General features: G+C 42.6%; 1 protein-coding gene across 1 annotated transcript; it reads left to right on the top strand.

Annotated features, from left to right (window-relative positions):
* Positions 1–2,289: 2,289 nt before the first annotated feature.
* Positions 2,290–14,504, top strand: LOC102021647 (major allergen I polypeptide chain 2-like). The gene is made up of 3 exons (XM_013522294.1): positions 2,290–2,377; positions 5,729–5,910; positions 14,135–14,504. The coding sequence occupies exons 1-3, from the start codon at positions 2,290–2,292 to the stop codon at positions 14,177–14,179; spliced, it is 315 nt and encodes a 104-aa protein (XP_013377748.1). The 3' UTR covers positions 14,180–14,504.
* The last annotated feature ends 5,551 nt before the right edge of the window (positions 14,505–20,055 follow it).

Here is a 20,055-nt window from a genome sequence, read left to right as displayed (position 1 = left end):
CTATTTTAGAGAAGGTCCTGTGTGCAGCTGAGAATAATATTTATTTTGATGTTGTTGGGTGGAACACTCTGTAACAGTCCACTAAGTCCATTTGTTCACAAGTTTGCTTCAGTTCTGTTATTTCTTTGATGATTTTTTGGCCTAGTCAGTCTATCTCTTTGTGACAGTGGGATTTACTGTCCCCAGTGACAGCTGTGTTATTGCTTATTTAATTTTTCATGTCTATTAAATTTTTCTTATATAGTTGGTTGCTCCCATATTTGGTGCATATATATTTATGCTTGTTATCTCTTCCTCTTGAAGTTTTCCCTTAACAAGTATGTAGTGACCTTCTTTATCTCTTTTGATCATTCATGGTTTGAAATTCACATTGTGTGCAAACAGAATAGCTCCCCCTGCTTTTTACTAGGTTTCTGTTGCCTGGACTATTGCTTTCCATCCTTTGACTTTCAGTCTATGAAGTTGCTTTTGAGTTCAATGTGTTTCTTGTATAGAGTATATTGTTGGCTTTTGTTTCTGAATCCATGCTACCAGTCTGTTTCTTTTGATTGGTGAATTGAGGCCATTTACATTCATGGTTATAATAGACATGTATTGGCTTGTATTTGTCATGTTGTTTTCCTGTTGTTGGTTCCTCCTTTTCCTTCTCTGTTTAATTGCTTGCTCTGCTTGGTGGTTCCTTTCTGTTGTTGTCCTTGAAATTGTGGTCATTTTTATCTCTTTCTAGACTATCTCTCAGTACTCTTTGTAAGGTTGATTTGGTGGTCATGAATTTCTTCAGTTGTTCTTTGTCATTTCTTATTTCTCCATTAATTTCAAAAGATAGTTTTTCAGGGTACATCAATCTGGGTTGGAAGTTGTTTTCTTTCAGGACTTTAAATACTTCCCTCCAAGCTCTTCATGTCTTGATGGCTTTTTTTGAGAAGTCTGCCATGATTCTGATGGGCTTTCTTTTTTAAGTGATCTCTTTCTTCTCCCTAACAGCCTTCACTATTCTGTTATTATGCTTAATTTCTGGGATCTTGATTATTATATGTCTGGGTGTAGATTTATTTTGGTTTTAGGGAATTGGAGTTCTATATTCCTCTCTTACCAGTATGTCAGATTCTTTTTTCCATGTTGGGAAATTTTCTGCTATTACTTCTGCAAATAGTCTTTATGTCATTTGTGTTGACGCCTGCTTTTTTATAGACACCTATTAGTCTTCTATTATTTTTTGCATTATCTTAGAACTGTTGAATTATTTCCTGGTTCCTTGTTATTTTTAAGAGAACTTTCCTTTCATGATCACTAACTGCAACTCCATCTTCCATGTTGGAATCTATCTTCAGTTTTCTTCAAGTGGTTTTTGCCAGCTTTCAAATGATTTTTTTCTCTTTTTGAGACAGGGTCTTGTTATGCAGTTCAGGCTGGCCTTGAGCTCACTTTGTTGCCCAGGCAGGTCTAAAACTCACAAGAATCCTCCTGCCTCAGCCTCTTGAGTGCTGAGATTACAGGCGTGTGCCACCATGCCTGTTGATTCAATGGAATTTTTATCTCTTTGAATCTGTTTCATACATTCTAATTCTTTTCTACATTATTCATTCAAGGTTTCGATCATTTTCCTATGCTCCTCTATTTTTTCTTTAACTATGTCTCCCTTAGATATGCTGAGCAAATCTTTCACTTTGTTGGTCATTTTTTTTTTTTTTTACCTCAGAGATTATTTCTGATCTTATTTCTTCCGTAGCCTTGTGGAGTTGTTTTTCTTGCTTCCGTTTCTGTCATTTCAGAAATTCAGAAGTCAAGTGCTGAGTGACTTCCAGTTTCTTCTATGTTGGTGTCTCCTGGACTTGTTCTGGGTGGGCTGTAGGTCTGAGACTGCGTTTTGGTCCTTCATCTTGACATTTTCTGGCTTCCTGGGATTAAGGCTCTCATGATAGTGGAGGGCTAGTGGTGGGTCTTTCCCCTCCCTCACAGCTCACTGATCCCCTGCACTGGCTGCTTGACTGGTGGAGGGGAAGTACGTGGCTATTTATAAAGAGTATAAATACTTATACTTCTTATGCAATTTGGCCTGGCCTTGAGCTCACTTTTAGCCCAGGCTGGGCTTGAAATCACAGCAATCCTCCTGCCTCAGACTCCCAAGTGCTGAGGTTACAGGCATGCACCACCACTTTTGACAAGTGCTTTTCTTTTTAGGTGGATCATAGTTGAGATCTCTTGGAATACTTTTGTTACTTTAATATCATGGAGTTACACTAAAAAGGGTCAGAGAAGGAAAGTGCATCAAAGTCTGCAGGGGAACTGATGGAGATTGGATTATTTGGTGGAGAGGATATACTAGTCTCAGAAGAACTGAAAGGATCATTAAAGACATCAGTTTCAGGACTAGGAGGTGAGAAATTCAAAACACACATTGGGCAACCTTACCAACATTGGGGATCCTGTGACAAGACCAGGAAGGATTTAACATAAACAATCTCAGAATCTTTGACCGGATAGCCTCAAAAGAGGTTTAGTGTACTATGTTGTATCTTCAGGGACCAACACATAGTGGTTCTTTCATAACTCTTTGTTAGATGGGACTGACAGTATTGCTCAGTGGTAGAGTGCTTGCCAGCATGTATGAGGCCCCAGGTTCCATCTCCAACATCTCAAGAACAAAACAAAGCGCAAGAAAGGAAGAAAGGAAGGAAGAAGAAGAAAGGAAGAAAGAGAAGGAGCAAAAGAAAAAGCCTGTTAGATGAATTCAAATGCTATTCTCTTTTCTGGAATCTATAAACAAGAGGGTTTTTAAAGCTGTGTTTGATACCTATGTATTTTTGAAATTAACTTCTTAATTTTAAGATGTGAAGACTATAAATGTTTTGATAAAGTGGAATTAAGCACTATTTTGCTAGAGGCATTGACTGTCCTTTTCTCTAAGTCAACAGTGACAGAATTAGTGACATCTCAGAGCAGATGACAGGACACAACAAACATTTTGATGCTGATTAGAGCTCTGTGCCAAACAGGATTCACATCCAGTAACTGTCTTGGTAAGAGGTGCCTAGTGCCTAGCTCCAGTTGTCAGATATCCACTACGTGCTCTGGTGAGAGGTAACATCTCAGGCTTTTTTGTGTTGATGTTCTTGTAGTCTTGAGCAGGACTGATGAAATATAGACTATGCCTCAAGATGAGTGTTTTCTTTTCTGTGTTTCTCTGTGTTGTCCTGAACATGGAACCTAGGGCTTCTTGTACTCTAGGCGAGTATTTTATCACTGAGGGAAGCTCTCAGCAACCAATTGGAATCTCCTGGTGTTTTTCTCATCATTGACACTAACTTACAGTTTTTATGAAGTGAACACAGAGGCCAAGGGTCTTTGTTATGCATATCAGGACACCAACATGTCTTATCTCTGGTTGCTACTGTTTTGCCTTTCTCTGCCCTTTTCTTTGGCTGTGTAGGCCACCCTCAAAGAGGGAGGGGAAGCAAACTGTCCTCTGGGAGGGGGAGTTTCTACATACGCTATACCACTTGGGTTTCGACTGTAAGGAATATTTGTCTTTTCCTCTCTCATTTATTCATTCAAGTATTTATATCAGACTAGACTCATATGTCCTACTTGGGTTATAATCCAATGCAATGTTATCTAATTTGTTGCTCAAATTAGTCCAGATTGACTATCGTGAGCATTTACAGGCTGACTTCTATTACAGTTCTCATGGACTTACCTGATTCATTGCAACAAACTGCTTTACTAGGATAGAATGTTGAGCTGAACTCTTGAGAGTCTGTGCAGATGGCCTAATACCACTGTCAGCTACAATCTTGGTCTCTAGAACTCCAACCCTTGGAGCTTGAAGAGCTGGGGACAACATAGTGTCTCTATGCAGGAGATGGAGCTCCCTAGTTTGCTGATATGACTGGGGGGCATATCCTGTTCAATCTGCCCTCTGGGCCTTTTCTGCTGATGAGGATGGGTGGGACAGGCGGGAGAAAGGACAAAGCTGGAGCCACAGGAATCAAACAGTGGAATGGCAGAGTTAGTGGGTAAAATGGAAGCATTACCCATCACAGTGATCCTCCTACCTCACCCTCCTGAGTGGTGGGATTACACCTGTGCCCAAACACAACTGACAAACTTTCTGCTTAAGGAGTGCTTTGGACACAGTGATGGTGCTCACCTTTGCTCAGGGGAGAACTCCAGGGACTGCGGAGCCTATGCATCCTCACTCCCATTTTATATCAGTATATGATCGGGACATATGAGAAATACATTCATGGAGGGGGAATTGGTACTCATACAGTGACGCCTTGACCCTTTTAACTTTCCCTTCCCCTCTATTTCATTTCCCCATACTCCCAGATCCACTTCACTTCTCTACATGGTCTGTCTCTTTTCAATCATCTGGCCTTTATTTTCCTTTTTAAATCCATTTTACTTTGGGTTTTTCATATAAGAGAAACCATGGGATATGTAACCTTCCATGTTTGACTCATTAGTATCATGGTCTCAAGGTGTATCCATTTCTCTACAAATAACTTGAGCATATTATCCTTCTTGATACAAGAATAGGACTCCACTGCATGTTGGTCCCATATTTTCTTTATGTCTTCATCTGCTTTGGGACATAGAGGCCACATGCAAGTTTTATGTGCAACAGCTAAGATGTTTAATCAACCTCAGTTAGGCCCAGACCCACACACGTTTCTCCAGGTCTTAAACACAGCCAGCATGTGTCCATTTTGTGCAGATTTCTTTGGTGCTTATGGTGACACAGAGCTGACCCTGACTTGTCTGTTTTTTATTTCAAAGAGTGAATCATTTGGAACCAGGAGAGTTGGGTGGAAGGATATGATCAGGAACCAGAGGTGACCGGGCAGTGACAATAGAATTTTTCACTCACAATGAAGCCAATTAAAAAGGTCAGCTTCAATTGCTTTTTTGGCAAAAGTGTGGTCACTTATCTGCCAAAGAATCAGGGTGAACATCTCTGTGAAACTTGCTCTCCTGAGCGGGAGGTGCTCCATGTGCTTACTCCCCTCAGGCGGCAGAGATCACGTGTCCTCATCCACAAGCATTTGGAGCTCCTGGGAAGGGTGAGGGCTGGGCTCCAAGAGCCAGTGGTTTATAAAGCAGCAGAAACCTCACCTTGAGCAGAGCACTTCAGGAATCCACACCATGAAGGGGACGCTCCTCGTGCTGGCCTTGCTGCTGACCACAGATCTGGGCTTCCAGACGGGTGAGAGTGGGCAGAGGGAGCAGAAGGCTTTCCTCATCCTTGCCCCACTTCATCTCACCCCGCCCTCCCTCGGTGACCTCCAAGCAGCTTGTGGAGACAGAGTCACAGGGCATCGGGGAGATCATTGCCCGGGAGTCCTGCAGAAAAGCCCTGGAGCCCTCAGCCTGTGAACCAAAGGAAAGAGTTGATGCCAGATGGGTCATTAATTGTGCATAGAGTAGGGAAGGGATTTGGGGTGATGGTTGTTCTTATGTGGAGTCCAGTAACATACAGGCCACTGTGCTTGGGTAGTGCCCAGGGCCAAGGAGTCACTTGTCCTGGCCCCTGAACTGCTCCCTGTGAGAGTGCCTCATGGAGAATGTGCCCTCTGTCTGAGATTGCAGCAGTCATGAGGGTGGGCAGCACTCTGTGGAAAATCACCCAGCACACAGTAGATACAAGTGGAAGGGCGGCATGGACTTCAACCCAGCCCATCCTGGGAACTCCTTTAATGAGATGTTTTCTTGCTTATGTTTTCAGCAAAAGGTTGTCCTGCCTTTTATGATGTCTTCACAAAATTGGCCTTGGGACTCAGGGAACCATTGTTTGCGGCCCTTGATGTAGTCAGTGCTACTGAAGCGGAGAAGGTCGCCTTTGGAAAAATCCAGGATTGCTACAATGAAGGAGGACTCAAAGCCAAGACATTGGACGCTACTGCCTTGGTAACTTCCTCTCGAATTCCTTTGCTCCCTCTCATCTACAGCATATGGTAGTATTTCCTGTAGAAAAAGATCATAAAATCATATAAAGTATGACAGTTGAGATCTCCAATGAAACACAAAGAGCTTTGCTCCATTCTATGGCAAGATCATATCATGTGCACATCCAGCCTGTTATGCTGTCACACCTGTTCCTTTAACAACAGTTTGCCTGCACACACATAGGTAGGCAGGAGAATAGTCTCAGCGAAATGTAGAAAGTGTTTCCACTCCTGTGATTTCCACCCATCCCCAGGTTAGAGGACGTAGCATAGCAGGAGCAGTGTTAAGCTTCTGCAGTAAGGAGACTTTAGTGCAGCTGCTGCACATGGAGGAGCCCATGATGTTTGCTTTAGAGACTGGAAGAATTCTTCCTCATGTGCAGTTTCACTTCCTTTAGTGCCCACCTTGATGGCTACCCCACCAGGTGAGATAGAAACCCACACCCACCTGCATCGTCTCTGTGCTCACACCCAGAATTTTCACTCCCAGGCTTGTGTCCCTGAGGCCTCTGAGTCAGCCTCTGGCTACATGTAGCTGCTTACCCAACCTGCTCTGTGCATCTCCTGACTTTTAAAAAGGGTTCTTCTTCCCGAATTGTGCAGATTTCCCATGGTCTGTGTCTTATCCTATTTTCCAAAGTGCTTTTATTGACAAATTGGTAAAATGATTGACCCCCCCAATGAAAGAACAGGACTTCTTCTACTAAGATAAGTGTGCACTATCCATGAGATTGCTTATTATATGTACACATACATTTTATATGTACTGGACACTTGGCAGATGGCTTCAAGTAGATTAGACTGCACAACAACCCACACTCTGACACCTTGCCCCTCCCGCAAACCTGGCCCCTACCATGCCCTCCGGAACCTCCTCATCTCCCCTGTCTTGCTGGTTTGCTGGTCCAGACTCCTGTTTGACAGTCATGTACAGGTGGTCAGGGGACCATTTTTCTCCTGCCAGGGCCAGCCTTCCTCCTGAGGACTTGAGGGCCAGAGCTTCCTGGGGAAGTAGGTGAATCAGAGAGCTTTCCATCTTTGCAGATGAGCAGTGTGGGAGAACTGGATAGCCCTGCCAAAGGTCCAGAATCTGCCTGAAGCCAACTCTGTGTCTTTGTCTTACTTTCTTCCAGCTCACAATCACCTTAAGCAAAGATTGCTTATCGGAGAGTTTGAAAACAGCAGCCAAAGATATTGTAAAATTTCCAAGATATCTTTTGGCAATGCTTTTCAAACAGAGGAGTTGAATCTCTGCCTCTGGGCCTGATCCTAGCACCATCTTCCTGCCCTGTTGTTCTCTCCTGAAGCTGGGATCCTGACACCTGTTCTCACCTGTGCAATCTCTATTGGGCAACTCTAATAAAATCCCTGCAGCCCAGCTGTGTGTGTCCCATATCTGTATGCTTGGTGGGAACTGTGTGAAGCCTGACCAGAGATCTTGTAAGGTGGTGAGAAGTTGATATGGCAAGCGAGTTCATTAACAAAGACATAAACATGGAAATGGAAAAGGCATGAATGAAGAAAGCTTTATTTTAGCTGGCTAATGGACAGTCTAACCAGGAGCCAAAGATGTCCCTGCTGAACTGGGCCTCACCTTTACTTTAAGTATATTTTAGGTTTCTGTAGTAACTATTACCTCCTTGTCCCAGAAGATCAGACAGTTGAATTTTAAATGATCACTGGAGTTTAACTTCTAGCCCACTTTTCAATTTGTTCTGTTTGTTTTGTTTTTATTTTATGACTGTTTTTCCTTAAACGAGTTGATGATTAACCAAAGTCAAGGGGTGAAAAGTGGGGATCAACTCTAGTTTAAGTGAACTTTAAGTGACTTCTCTTAATATGGAGTTAAAAACAGCAAGTGGAGTCTCTCTTGCCCTATCATTTTCCTGTGAAGGACGTATTTTTTGAGGACATATATAGTCTTTCATACATTTTACGATCTGGTCTCCACTCTATAATTGGTGGGGTTTTTTAGAACTATCATTTGTGTTTGGTTTACCTTATTTTGGAACCTATTTTTTATCCAATTAATTATGCACAGCCCAAAAGTAAGGACCACCACAATAATCACCACTGGCCCTGTGATCCCAGCAACTAGGGAGGTTACTCCCGGGTCCTAGTTGAAGAGTCTTTTATATCACTCTTGGTGGCTATATGTTTTTTCCTTTTTTTTTTTTTCTTTTTAATCCAACTGATCAAGAACATCTATGATGACTCCTGAGTAGTTTGCATAAACAGAGCTTTTTTTCCCTTAAGGGCAGCACATACCCCCCCTTGTTTTATAAAGAGTAAAATGAGTCTTCCCTTAGTAACACTACTTTTGTGAAAGAATTAATCTGGTTATGTAACTGCTGGACCACATTTTGAACTCCTTTTATACTCTTTTTTTCATTGTTTTTGGTCACATATAGAGTCTCCACTTTACCAAGTCTATGTCATCATTATCCACTCTAATTGTCTTTCTTTGAACCTCACGTATGGTGAAAGGGTGAGTCTCAGGATTGGCTTTGTCTCACCACTAGTAGGGGTTTTAAAACTTATATGGGGGGCTTATAAATAGAACATCTTTCTGGTCACACAGGAGATGCAGTGAGGCCAGCTCAGCTTACCAACGGCGAATAGAGTCTTCTCGGGGGTAAACAATGGTGTAATTATAAGGTGCTCCCCAGTCCATCCAGAGTCCTTACCTCTTGTAGTCCTTTGAAGACTGCAAAAGCAGGGGATGCCTCTCTAGCATCATCACAAACAAAGTGAGCCCATCCTGCTATGGGGTGCATCAAGACCTCAGCAAAGCCATCAGCAACCTTGTCATCCAGTTTGCCCCAGTCTCTTGGCACAGCTTGGCTAAGGTAGACTTTGAAGTTTGATTCTGTCTCTCTATCTGGCCAGAATTCTGCAGCTAGTAGGTGGTGTGTAGCTTTTATTTTAGCCCCAAGGCTGTGGAAAGGCTCTGAACCACTCAGCCCATGAAGGCAGGCCCAGTATCTGAACCACTGTCATGGGGAGATCCCACTGGGGAATAACTAGCTCCATCAGAGCTTTTATTACCTCTCTAGATGTTTTAGTTCTTGTGGGGATTGCCTCTACCCAGTCTGAATAGGTGTAAATGAGGACTGTCTTGGTTACTTTTCTCTCGTTGCTGGGAGAAAATGCCTGATGCCCAAAATTAAGGAAGGAAAGGTTTATTTCGCTTACCGTTTGTGGAGGTTTCAGTCCATACTTGGCAGGTTACAAGGCAGAGTGGCACATGACAGAGGGCTACAGCTCATGGCAGCAGAACACAGCAAAAGCAACAAGCACACAAGGGAGGAATGGCCGCAAGCAGCCTCTTCCTCTCCCTTACATATGCAAACTATCCACCCCAGGGCGGGTGTAGCTCTCACACCCATAATCAATCAAACTCTAAAAGCCTGCCCCATGACCCCATGAGGCTTTGGGGGGGACACACAGACACAAACCATAACAAGGACCAACAGATATTTTTGGTTTTTAAGGGTGATTTTGATTTCTGTGAAATCCACATCAATATTCTCAAAAGACAGGGTTTTTTGTCTGCAGACTCTGGGCAGTTTCTGTGGATGAAAAACCGGATTGTTGTGAGCACAAGCCACACATCTGCTTTGCCACAGAAGTGCATAGAATCTAAAGTGTACAGATGAAGAAGGGATGGTCAAACAGCTCAGCCATCGCTATTTTTTCCAAGTGAGTATGGCTGTGCAGCTCCTGGATCACAAAATGTCTCACAGCCTCTGGAAGGAACACCTCTCCTCCCAGCAAAACTTGCCTTCCATTTTGTTTTGTAGCTCCTTCTGTAGTGGCCCACTTCAGTTTTGCTTCTGAATATTTGGGTGGCTTGAGGATCGGTGCCACTAGAGCTTGGGCCACAGGGTGTAAGTCTCCAATGGCAGCTTGTTGGCTGCTGAATTTGTTGCTTGTTTTTGGGGGGGCCTCTAAGGAATTATTTTTCTGATGGCCTGGACAATGGATCATGGCTACCTTAACTGGCAGCAAAACAACCTGTAACAAGTTTAATATCTCTTGAGAGTGTTTAAACTCTCAGTACCCCCCCCCAGTAATCAGGAGGCCCCTTTCCTGGTAGATGGCATCACGTGCATGTAAAGTAGCAAAGACATATTGGGCTTACCTTTTCCTCTTTTTAAAGCCCAAGTAAGTGCCATCAGTTTGGCCTTTTGTGCTAACATTTTAGGAGGCAAGGCCTCAGACCTGACAGTTGGCTCAAGGGTAACAACTGTTGTTTCCACACTCCAAACCCCACTGATTATCATGCTCTTGCCATCCAAGAACAGTGTCAAGTGAGGGTTCTGGAGGTACATATCTTGCAGGTCTGGTCTGGCTGTGTAGATTGCCTGGATTGTGTTTACGGAGTCATGCTCAGGTGGCTCCGATGATGTCAGTAAAAGGGTGGAAGGGTTGAGGGCCCTCAGGTACCCCTAGTAAAGTATATTTTTGTTTTTCCCTGTGGATCTTTTTCTTCAAAACTGAACAACTCTTGGGATGCAACAGATAAAAGAATAGGGAAAAAACCCTTTAAATCCAACACAGAAAACCAAGTCTAAGTAGGTGGGAGTTGACTAAGCAAGATATAGGGGTTGGGTACAGTAGGGTGAAGGGTTACAACAAGGACATTCCTTGCCCACAAGTCCTAGACTGGATGATGTCCATTTGTCCCAGGCTTGGGAACCAGCAAAAAGGAGTATTTTAAGGAGACTGACTTTTTTTTTGGATGACTAGGGCCATATTGGTTATCCCTTTACCGCACCTATCTTTTTTTTTTTTTTTCTGGTACTGGGAATTGAACTCATGATCTTGGGCTTGCCAGGCAGGTGCTGTGCCACTGAGCTAAATCCCCAGCCCGCCCCCATCTATCTTATAATTTTTGGTCTCCAAACCTCAGTTACTAAACGTCCAGAAGAGGCTTGAAATATAAAGTATAGCAAGAGAACTGCTACTTCTCACCAAGCATAAATGTTCTATTAGGTGAATCCCTGTAGAGTGTTCACAGACAGCAATTATATAATTCTACAGAGAAAATTTAAATGTAGTATTACAACACAATAGTCATAATGACATTTTTTGTAACATATTTAAATCTCCATCTTGGAATAGAACAGTCTTCTAGTCAGTAATCTCTACCTAATACATAAGATGCTTTGGTGTAATTTTTTGTCCTTATATCGAACAAATTTGTAACATTGGGCTGTTATTAATTTTATCCGTTTACATAACGTTGATTTTTTTCTAGACACACTTTGTATTCCTTTTAAGTAGAGATGTTCTATAACTTCAAATTCCCAGTAGAGCGTCTGATCACACTTCTGTATATGTAAGTGCTTCTGAATATGTGATCAGTTAAGTTCTCAGAAAGAAAAGATACCCTAGGAAGTATCAGGAAAGGTCAGTTCACTCAATGCATCATTTCTACAGATAAACACAGAAGGCCCAGAGAAGGCAAGTAAAATTATTTGTGTCATACCACAAAACTTTGGCACTAAGAAAGCTCAAATATCATGTGTCCATGTGCAATTTAGCTAAAGAAAAACATGAAGCTATTAGGTCAATGGCCAACAACATGGATAAATTAATTCTGGTAATAAATGAAGTGACACAATGTCAAACTTGTATTATACTCATAGCCAAACAGGATCTATATAGCTTGAGTTTCTACAGAATTCTGCCATTGTAAGAAGCTTATTTAAACAGAGCCATACATTAACCATTACAATACTAATATGATTTTTAACATAATAATATTATTTTTAATATACTATTATTTTTAATATACATGAGGTCCTACAAATAGGCCCTCACGTTGACTTGACATGAACCTTTTATCACAAATATCTGGGGCACAAGAGAAAGGCGGTTGTCTGAATCTGAAAGAAAATGTCTATCTCTATAGATAATCACAGCTTTACATTTTAGAATACTGTACATTTAGAAGGTATAAATACATTTACTACACCATGAAATTAACAAGAACAAATTATTATTTTGTTTCTCAGTTTTGTACCAATAGCAATTTTTAATTAAAAAACCTTATTGCCTTCTTTTTGAAAACTTAACCTTTTGACAATGGCGAACATAAACATAATGCAGTAATATATTTTGAACAGTATCTATTGGGGTGTCTTCCATAAGGCTATGGCAATTATTGGGGCTCCTTATTAATGAACAAAAACCTCTTAACATTATTCCAAGCAGCTGCTTTTCATTTATCAATCAGAGTCCTGTCTAATAATCTCTCCCCACCCTAAGAGATTTTATTTAATTATTTTAATAAATTTTTGATAATCCATGAAAAGATGATCTCTACTGAACAAAGAGAGGCTCTCAAATCATGATACATAAACAACAATCAGCATTACATTTATAGAACCAATTTTAATATCATTTTGACCAGCCAGCAACTTTTGGTGGAAGCATATCTTTTACTTAGATGATGCTTATCTATAAGCCAAATTAAATTTTAGACAATTGTTTCAAAATTACCAAAAAAAATACAAAAAGAAGAAAAATGTGTAGAGCTCAAATCAAAGAGCTATTTACAGATTGGACAGAGAGACAATCAAAAACACAAGACAATTTGCTTACAAAATCAGAGTGTACTCAAATATATTTTGTCCAAATTGAACCATAATAATTTTTTTTTTTTACCTAGGAGGGGGGCTACTGGCTGAAATGCCACTGTCTGTTAAAATCCAACAGATTTTCCCCCTACATTTGTAGTTAACATGGGTTTCCCAGGGCCAAGGGACGGGGACCCATGACTCCATCAATCTAAAACTTCCCCTGACTCCACCACAAACATTTTCTTTTTCTCTCTTCTCTCCCTGTCTAGCAGATTTGGACACTCTCCCTTGAAATGGCCTCTCTTTACAGCAGGCACACCAGACCCAAGGGAATGTGAAGGCCTTTTCCTTGTTTACCCTTCTTTCTCTCTCTGCCTGGTTCCCACTGTGCCTCCTTCCTGTAAGCTGCTAACATCTCTTTCCTCTGCTCCTGCTCAAACTTCCATTCTGTGTCCTCTCTGTCATGCAACAAGGGTTGGGTGACCTTTATCAGCTGGGACAAGTTTATCTCTGTAATACCTTCCAATTTCTGCATCTTGCGACACTTTTGTCACCTTCCCTAGATCGGTGGGGTAATGAGCCACAGAAAGAAGCCCTTTCCTCGAAACCTGATGATTTGTCCCTTAGCTAATCTCATTTGTTTCTCAGCCACCTTTCAAACCCTTTCTCACTTCTCTGAAGAAAACAAAGTTAACATTATCTGTTCACACTCACCCCAGGTGGGGCAGTGAATCTCAAACACGACTTCCAGCAAAGTAATCAAAGCCTGAATTTGCTCTGAAAAGGGGGATTTTCAGTTCTCCAATGGCAGAATGAGGATTTCCTCCCAGCTTCATCGCAGCAGCCTGCCCGAGAGGCAAGACTGGGATCAGACTGGAGGAGACTCCCTCATCTGAATCTTCTGTACGCTTGGGGAAGGCTGCCTGTGGCAGTGAGAATAGAAAGCCACAGGTTCAGTGCCACAGTTGAGGAGGAACCTCCCACTGAGGCAAGGGAGTGGGTGTGCAGGATTATGGGGTTAATAATATGCCTTAGTTATTGTGGGCTGATCAGGTCTGCAATCTCCTGAATGAGGTTACAGTGAAGGCTAAATAAAAAGAGGCAAATGGAATGATTTCCTGGCTCCAGGAGGATCAAAGCCCTCTCAGAGTATTCAAGCTTCTCTTGGGGCTGGGATCAAGACCTTCTCTGTTTGGCCTGTATTTATTTGGTTATCAGAAGAAGGGAGGGGAGTACTCAAGAAGCATGGAATCACTCAAGAACTTCTCTAAGTAAGGTATTAAATTAGTCCACTCAGGAGTGAGATGCCTGAGGCTATAGTGTTTATCCAGTTGAGATCTGATCCAAGAGTCCTTGGCTGTGATCTTGTCTTATCCTTTGAGGCTTTCTGACTTCATCCACCACTACAGGCTTTAGTAGAGATTAGTGACTCACAGAAGTTTACTTATTATGAGTCCACCATTTCCAGGTAAGGAGCCTAGGCCTTGGACAGATTCACAAGTGAACATGAAAAGCCCATTGAATAATTTCAATCCTTCTCAGGTCTACTTTGCAGCAGTCTCCATCATTTCCTCCTTTTTGTTTTTGTATTTGCAGCCATTGGAACATGGCGAGGATTGTTGGACTTGGTGTCCCCCATAGCAGACTAAAAACAGAAGTAAAAGGTGCAAACCTGTTAATGTAATCAGTCCATTGAAGAATCTGTGACGCGTGTGTTAGCAGCAGACTTCACCACTGGTTTGAAGATCTCATCCCTCTTTGACAATGCATTCCAGGGTGGCATCAAGTTGTGAACTGTCTTCACTAGGTGGATTTGGTGGATCCTGGTAGAAGGAATCTAGCATGTTTATTGTTGGTTTCATCTATATGGTTACTTGGATTTTCGTAATCTTTTAGACAAGAATAACAAATTTTTTTTGAGAAATTAGTATTACTGTGGCATTTTATACATCTTGTGGTTATACTTCTTGGCTGGTTGTTCAAAGACCAAGTTAAGGTGAGATCTGTATTAATTAAAATTAAGTTCTTGCTATCTATCAGGGTCAGCTAAATCTCAGGATTTACCTTGGAACCATGTACAGTGTCTCTCAGTTCTTCGGTCAGTGTCAGTCCTCTAGATGACTCATGGCCGTTGCTTGACCAAGTTGCTTTTTCTGAAAGCTGGGGAGATTTTTCTGGTGACTCTCTTTAGGCGCACCACATACTGTAGAGTCGATTTCCTCTGTGGTCCCACAATCTCCTTGCTCAGAGGATCAGGAACTCAACCGAGTTATCTGATGTCAAAGCAAAATCAATCAGCAGACAGTACATACAAGAGGAAGGGAGGCGTGGACCTCAGCCCATCCTATCCTGGCAACTCCTTTAATGAGATGTTTTCTTACCTGTGTTTTCAGCAGAAGGATGTCCTATCTTTTATGCTGTCTTCACAAAATTGGCTGTGGGAATCAGGAAACCATTGTTTGATGCCCTTGATATAGTCAATGCTACTGAAGCAGAAAAGGCCGCCTTTGGAAAAATCCAGGATTGCTACAATGAAGGAGGACTCAAAGCCAAGATATTGGATGCTAGTTCCTCGGTAACTTCCTCTCGAATTCCTTTGCTCCTTCTCATCTACAGCATATGGTAGTATTTCCTGTAGAAAAAGATCATAAAATCATATATAGTATGACAGTTGAGATCTCCAATGAAACACAAAGAGCTTTGCTCCATTCTATGGCAAGATCATACCATGTACACATCCAGCCTGTTATGCTGTCACACCTGTTCCTTTAACAACAGTTTGCCTGCACACACAAAGGTAGGCAGGAGAATAGTCTCAGTGAAATGTAGAAAGTGTTTCCACTCCTGTGATTTCCACCCATCCCCGGATTAGAGGATGTAGCACAGCAGGAGCAGTGTTAAGCTTCTGCAGTAAGGAGACTTTAGTGCAGCTCCTGCACATGGAGGAGCCCATGAGGTTTGCTTTAGAGACTGGAAGAATTCTTCCTCATGTGCAGTTTCACTTCCTCTAGTGCCCACCTTGATGGCTACCCCACCAGGTGAGATAGAGCCCCACACCCACCTGCATCGTCTCTGTGCTCACACCCAGAATTTTCACTCCCAGGCTTGTGTCCCTGAGGCCTCTGAGTCAGCCTCTGGCTACATGTAGCTGCTTACCCAACCTGCTCTGTGCATCTCCTGACTTTTTAAAAAGGGTTCTTCTTCCCCTATTATGCAGATTTCCCATGGTCTGTATCTTACCCTATATTCCAAAGTGCTTTTATTGTCAGATTGGCAAAGTGAGTGATCTCCCAACCAAGGAACAGGATTTCTTGTAGTAAGATAAGCACACAAGACCCACGAGGTTGCTTATTACATGTACATGTGCATTTCATATGTACAGGACACTTAGCAGATGGTTTCAAGTAGGGGAGACTGCATAACAACCCACACTCAGACACCTTGCTCCTCTCACACACCTGGCCCCTACCATGCCTTCCAGAACCTCCTCATCTTCCCGGTCTTGCTGGTTTGGTTGTACAGACTCCCTTTTGACAGTCATATACGGGTGGTCAGGGGACCATCTTCCTCCTGCCAGGGCCAGCCTTCCTCCTGAGGACCTGTGGGCCAGAGCTTCCTGGGAAAGTAGGTGAATCACAGAGAGTTTTCCCTCTTTGCAGATGAGCAGTAGGGTGATTCTGGGAGAACCAGATAGTCCTTCCAAAGGCCCAGAACCAGCCTGAAGCCAACTCTGTCTGTCCTTGTCTTACTTTCTTCCAGCTCCAAATCGCCTTACACAAACAATTCTCATCGGAGAATCCATCAGTGTTCCAGGATATTGCAAACATTGCTGAATATATTCGCGCACTCTTCTCACAAAACAAAGAGTTGAATCTTTGCCACTGGTGCCTGATCCTCGCACTATCGTCCCGCCCTGTTCTTCTCAGCTGAAGCTGGAATGCAGACATCTGCCCTCACCTGTTCTGCATTAGGTAATTCTAATAAAATCCCTGCAGCTCAGCTATGTGTGTTGCATAAGTGTGTGCTGGGTAGGAACTGTGTGGCCTGACAGAGCTCTTGGGAGGTGGTGCGAAGTGACACAAGATGTCACTGAGAGCATGGGGACTCAGTCACCTGGAGCAAAGACAAACCTAAGCTCTGCCTTTCACACACTATATGATCACGCCAGAGATATTTTTTCTTTCTGAGGCTGTAAAATGAGTATTACATGTGGATTCTCTAGCTTATATGTAACTGCACATTTCATGAGCCTGGACAGATAGAAATGGAGTCAACAGCTAGTGACAACCTTTGTTGGGCTCTGGCTCTGGTCACATGGGCCTCTAGCTCTTTCAATATCAGTCCAGTAATTGCCATGTGACTCAAGATGTGACTTGGGGGCACTGATCACAAATCCTCTTGTTTTCCCAGTGGCGTTCGCCACTTCTCATATCCTAAGTTGATGCTTCCCTAGGATCTTGACATTTGTTTTTCTTTTCTTCTCTGGTCTTTTTGTTGTTGTTGTTGTTGTTGTTGTTGTTGTTTTTCTGGTCTTTGTAATGCTTGATACACTGTGTCAAAATGACAAGTTTAAAAGTCTAACTAAGCAACTCAGCCAGGGGCCAGGATCCTCACTTTGTAAATGTCCTCATCCTGTGCAAGAGGAGGGCTTGCCATAATGTGAATGCTACACCTGTCCTAGTGGGTGATAACCTGCTTACAATATAAGGGAAAAAAAGAGGCTTGCTCTTTCCCCCTTCCTGCTTTTGTTGCTTTTGCTATCTTGTTCTGCCTTAAAGTGTTGCCTCTGTGCCACTCCACCCTGCCTTGGAGCCAGCTGATTATGGACAAAAGTCTCCACAAACTGTGCACTTAATAAAACTTCCCTTCCTTAATTTTGGGTAATGGGTATTTTGTGTAAACAACAACAAAAAAAAAAAGTAACTAAGACAGTCTTTCTGAGACAGGGCCTCACTATGCAATTCAGGCTGGCCTTGAACTCACTTTGTAGCCCAGGCTGGTAGCATTCCTCATGCCTCAGCTCGTGAGTGCTTGGACTACAGGTGTGTGCCACTTCGCAGGTGAAGCCTAACCTTTCTGCATAGATAAGCCTGTCAGTTCTGACCCTAGGACCTGGATACCACCTGTCTTGGTCCCAGAAGATGGGAGAAAGGCAGTGAATGGCAGATCTCACCCCGAGGAAAAGCTGGTATCATGGAAAAATCTCAGACCCGTGGGTCTTATTTGCAGAATGTGCCACTTGAGACAAGTGTCATGAGCCCTTGGAGCCTGCTTCCAAAAACCGCTTAGCTGATTTCACTTACCAGGAGGCTATGTGTGATGTTAAAAGACAGAGCAGATTTAACTTCTGACTCTGAGAGACTAGACCAGACCGGGGCTGCTCTGAATTTAGCGTACAAGGAGTGTGGCATACCTTCCAGTATCTGTCAACTTTCCCAGGCCAGAATGAGCGTCAATGTAAGGTGAATATCAGTAGAAGACAACATTCAGGGATCTGATCATGAGGCTCAGGGCCACCCACAGACTAGGTAAGTGCTGCATCACTGAGCCTTATCCACATGTCATTTTATTTTTTAAATTATTTGTATTATTGTGGAGTAGGGATTGAACCCAGGGTCTCACCCTCACTAGGCAAGAGCTGTGCTACTGAGCTGCACCTAAGCCCTGAACATAATCATTTTAACTCACCTGTTTGCTCTTTTTTTTTTTTTAACCTTGACTTTATTTCTTACAAGTGCTGTGCACTCTGCGAAACTTAAATATGAGGTCATGCTGGAAGGACTAAAGTTTTATTGAGAAATAACAAAATACAATTTTATTTGGTAAAAGCTCAGTTAACACCCTTGAGTGGGGCAAATTGACATTTATAAAATGTCAGCTATTCCGTGTTCTCTTAAATTAGTATTTGTTCTGATAAAGATTGAATTAAATCTTATCTGATAGAATAAATACCTGAAATAAACCAAGGAAATTTAGGGAAAGAAGAACTAGGAGTAGAATCTTTTTACCAGGCATTATAATGCAGGTTTCAGAGCTCAATTTTAATATCCTATTTTTAACAGAGCAATAGATGATCACTGAGATAGAAGGCGCACAGACACAAAAACAGGTGTGATAAAAAATGGCTGCTAATTCAATCACAGAAAAAGAGTGGATTGTTCAAAACGCCATCAGGCATAGTAGCCAAAGTGCGAGAGTCAATATTGACCCGTCATGTATTTCACTGTACAGTAATGATTTAGGGAAAACCAAAATGGTGAAGTAGCAATCAACAGCAAAGTTCATCCTCTTGAGGCCTGGAATACAGATATTTGAAAAATAACAACTTGGCAAAGAGACAGGGAGAGGAAAAAAGAGATCTCTGAGAATTAGAAAAGAAGTGACAGGAAAATTAAGGATACAGATAAACTTGAGAGACAGAACACAATGCAGAAAAAAATAACAAAGCTGTCTGGAAGCTTACCGTGGTTTGGAGATGCAAGGTCAGCATCCAGGGTTGAGAGCTCCAGGGAGAAATGGAGGGCCGTGCAGATGTCGCTGGCCCCAAGAGGCACCCACAGATTTTATGAACTGTGAAAGGGGTGTAGGATATTTCTCTAAGGTGACTCCTTCCTACACAGCAGCCAACAGTGTAGAGGGAATCATGCCAGTGTGACTCATGCCATATATACATATATTTTTTGTTTTGGTTTGGTTTTTTGAGACAGGGTCTTGTTATGCAGTTCAGCCTGGCCTTGAGCTCACTTTGTAGCCCAGGCTGCTCTCAAACTTGCAATGATCCTCTTGCCTCAGCCTCCCAAGTGCTGGGATTACAGGCATTCGCTACCATGCCTGGCTGGCTCATGCTGTATTGCCAGAGAATGTATAATCAGGTACCATTTTGGTGTTTAACCAGGAAACCAAATAATCAAATTTGGCTGATTTTCTAAGGGTGGGACTCGGAATAACTAAAAAAACAACTTCACTTCTGGGTTTCCAGCGTAACCTTCCCACAGTGACTGGGTGAGAGATGGTCATGAAAATAGTCATGGACAGGCAGCAGGCTAGGTTTAGAGCTCCCTGAGAAGTTTAAACTCAGTCCTGGAGAGACACAAGCCTGCCCCTCCATGGTGAGAAGTCAGGCCCAGTTTGTGTTCTGTTCAGCTGGGTCTGAAAGTGCTGGCATAGAGTACAGTGGGCTTCATTTCTTGCCCTGCTGCCTACATCCAGCACAGATCAGAGGTCTGATTTCTTTTCCCATGTACCAACATGAGGAATTGACACACACTGGCCTGGAAAGTTGTCAAAGCCTGGGATAAATGGACAGAGGGAACCTCTGGAACAGAGGAGTGCCTCACAAACACACAGGACATAAAATTATGTACAGCAGGTCCCTAACTTGCAAATGAGTTCTGTTCCAGGAGGATGTTTGCAAGTCAGACTCATTCATAAGTCCAATAAATTGAGTCTTGTACAAATGTATGGTGTAAGGTTTTAAAAATAGAAACACACACTCACATACTGTAAATGAATCACTT

This window comes from Chinchilla lanigera, unplaced genomic scaffold (assembly GCF_000276665.1).
Source record: "Chinchilla lanigera isolate Chin_1 unplaced genomic scaffold, ChiLan1.0 scaffold00067, whole genome shotgun sequence".
In the NCBI taxonomy this organism is placed as follows: domain Eukaryota; kingdom Metazoa; phylum Chordata; class Mammalia; order Rodentia; family Chinchillidae; genus Chinchilla; species Chinchilla lanigera.
This window is presented reverse-complemented; position numbering and strand designations above follow the sequence as displayed.